The sequence below is a fragment of the Limulus polyphemus genome, unplaced genomic scaffold (genome assembly GCF_000517525.1).
Source record: "Limulus polyphemus unplaced genomic scaffold, Limulus_polyphemus-2.1.2 Scaffold7764, whole genome shotgun sequence".
Classification (NCBI taxonomy): Eukaryota; Metazoa; Arthropoda; class Merostomata; order Xiphosura; family Limulidae; genus Limulus; species Limulus polyphemus.
Window position 1 is genome coordinate 10,081 of NW_013673374.1, and position 3,066 is coordinate 13,146.

A 3,066-nucleotide genomic window follows, 5' to 3' on the forward strand; every position below is an offset into this window, starting at 1 on the left:
TGTGTCACTAAAGTTTCGTCGGAACGAAGTTACGGAAAGTTAATTAACCTACGGAGACGTAACAATAATCACAAGTCTAAAATTTTCATTCGATAAAGTCTCATTGATTGTAAAAAGACCAATATAGTTCAAAACCCACACAGGCATACAATTTTGGGACTCTACAACCACCTGGTTTAAAATAACACTTTTCTTCCTGTAGATTTCTATTTTCCATTTTTTCTTTAATTTTAATTGCTATCTATTATATCTTTTCATGATTTGTAATTTTAATGTAATAGATGTAATTTTGCTTAGAATTTTCACGCTCAACATTCAAAATACTATGCACGAAAGTTCTTTGAATTCTGTGCATGTGCCTGTGTTGTAAACTGTACAATCTGATGAAGAGCACTAGCTCAGAACATCATTCCACTTTTAATAACAAATAAATAAAAATTGATAAATGTTCAACCTATTATTTAATTTAGTCTCATTGATTGTGTCGTGTGATGTGATGTTCAGTGGTGGCAACTGACAAGGTTCATGATAGTCAAGGTCTATTTTCAAAACCTGCCATTTGCTTAAAGTCTGTTCTTTTCTATGTACCTGTATATCATGTAAGAAATTATAGAAGAGACCTGTTCTTTTAAATACAATATATGAGGCTTGATTATGATTTAGTGAAGCATAAATTATATTGAATCTTGTTATAGACAAACCTACATTATTTGTACTTATAGTTCCAGGAAAAGCTGATTCCTTGGAAGAAAGTTCTCTACATACAATTATGAAGTTTGATGTAACAAAAGAGGAACAAGAAGAAAAGTGTGATGGAGAATCAGAGAAAAATGAGGTAATTAAACTTTTTACAGTTGTGTTATTAAAGATAATATGTAGCTGTAATTGTGTCTTTCTGGACTTTGTTTGTTTGGCATCTAATTAATAATGACATGTTTGTAGTCACAAGCTGAAGAAATTCACTACAAGTTTGCTGCATTGTTGTGAATAAACTCATTACAGCTATTCTAACAGCAGTAATATTTCTGGTCCAGAAGAATGTAAACATGTTTTATGAAGAGAAACAGCCAGTACCCAGTGAAAATCCTGGATTTTGTTTTACATAATAATGTTTTCAGTTTTGTTGAACAAATGTACCTTCATTATCAAGGATTATCCATGGGTAATAGGGTGACTGTATTCTCTGCTATAGTTTTCATACGTACCATTGAGACTAAAGCAACCCGAGACTGGACACTTAGTAGAGAACAGTCTCTTGTCATCTGGTTGTATTTTATTGAAGATATTTATGGTATTTGGAATGATGGTTTGAACAGCCTAATTCTATTTCATCAGTTCCTAAGCTATGTTCACGATGATATCAAGTTTATTTTTTAATATGCTCTACCTGGTGAGATGTACAAGCTATAGTCACTTCTACAACTGCATTGAACTGTAAGATGGTCAGTAACAAATACAAAAGTCCCTCAACTGCTATTTCTACATTTTCTCTCTGATCACTCATGCACCATGAAGAGGACTATGATGTTTTGCTATTTAACAAGACTTTCACATATTTGTCAAATACACGGTGATTTAATGGAGGAGATATTTGGAAGATTTTAAAATTTTAATCACAAACAAAAAAGAAAAGGAACAACAGTCAGAATGATAATGTTGCATTTGTAACACCTTTTATTAGTCGTAGGGTTAGTGATATCATTAACAAAAATGTGAGGTGTACCTATACATCTGATAGAAGAGACTGGACATTTGTTTAACAATCATTTAGTGGCACAGCACTGTGAATTCTGTGTTTAATCAGACATTGTTATATAATGTGAATGTGTAGAATTCGGTGTTTAATCAGACATTGTTATATAATGTGAATGTGTAGAATTCTGTGTTTAATCAGACATTGTTATATGATGTGAATGTGTAGAATTCTGTGTTTAATCAGACATTGTTATATGATGTGAATGTGTAGAATTCTGTGTTTTATCAGACATTGTTATATGATGTGAATGTGTAGAATTCTGTGTTTTATCAGACATTGTTATATGATGTGAATGTGTAGAATTCTGTGTTTTATCAGACATTGTTATATGATGTGAATGTGTAGAATTCTGTGTTTAATCAGACGTTGTTATACAATGTGAATGTGTATAATTCAGTGTTTAATCAGACGTTGTTATACAATGTGAATTTGTATAATTCAGTGTTTAATCAGATGTTGTTATACAATTTGAATGTGTAGATTCTGGTCTTTAATCCTCTCAATACGAGGGCTGGTCAATTTGACCGAGTCACATGACCATTTGTACTCGTTTAAAGTCTTTATAAATGTAATACTTAACTCTTAATATATTGGGTATATCTTCACAAAATTTGGCCGTCTTTCAATTGATATTTTAAGCCTTTCACATACAAGAAATATTTTTTAGTGAAGTATTTTTAATAAACCGAAATAAAGATTTGTCCGTGAATATATTGAGTATTTGTTTTGAATAGTTCGTGTGCAAAGTAATTTTCATCTTAAAATGAAAAATATTTTTCGTCATCTCAAAAATCTGAAATTTCCTTTGTGTAATCCCTAAAACCTAAATGCATTTCAAACGTTTTTTTTTTTCAGTTAAACTTTATGGTTTATCTGTTATTTTCTCTATCCTATCTCAAAATGGGATCGGTCAGTTTGACTGACCTTGTAACCACAAAAAATAAAATCTAAGTAAACCTAAATTTTACCCTCTTTTTCCTTTCTAGGTTGACTTCAAATTGTAACACGAAACTACATTCGCTTATCCTTAGTTTGTAACATTATACATCTATTTATAATTAAATTTTATTGTTTTATTGCTCTTTTTATTGCCTTTGAACCGTGTCTAACTACTATTTGCACCATTATAATTTGTAAATCACTCGGGGAATGCAACTCATGTTACGCTATTGAATTACATTGCCCACGAGCTGCTCAGGAGCATGCCTTGTGAACCATTTTAATTATATTATTATTATCATTACTTATTTTACCTAATTTAGTCCTAAATAATATAAAAAATCCATATTTTTAGATTTTAGCTACTTTTA

General features: G+C 30.7%; 1 protein-coding gene across 1 annotated transcript in view; it reads left to right on the forward strand.

Moving 5' to 3' along the window:
* The window catches only part of LOC111089896 (zinc finger protein 214-like), a 25,585-nt gene that overhangs the window by 3,855 nt on the left and 18,664 nt on the right, over window positions 1-3,066 (forward strand). The window contains exon 3 of the mRNA XM_022403138.1: window positions 723-835. Coding sequence (XP_022258846.1) covers window positions 723-835 — 113 coding nt within the window. The remainder of the gene's footprint in view (window positions 1-722; window positions 836-3,066) is intronic.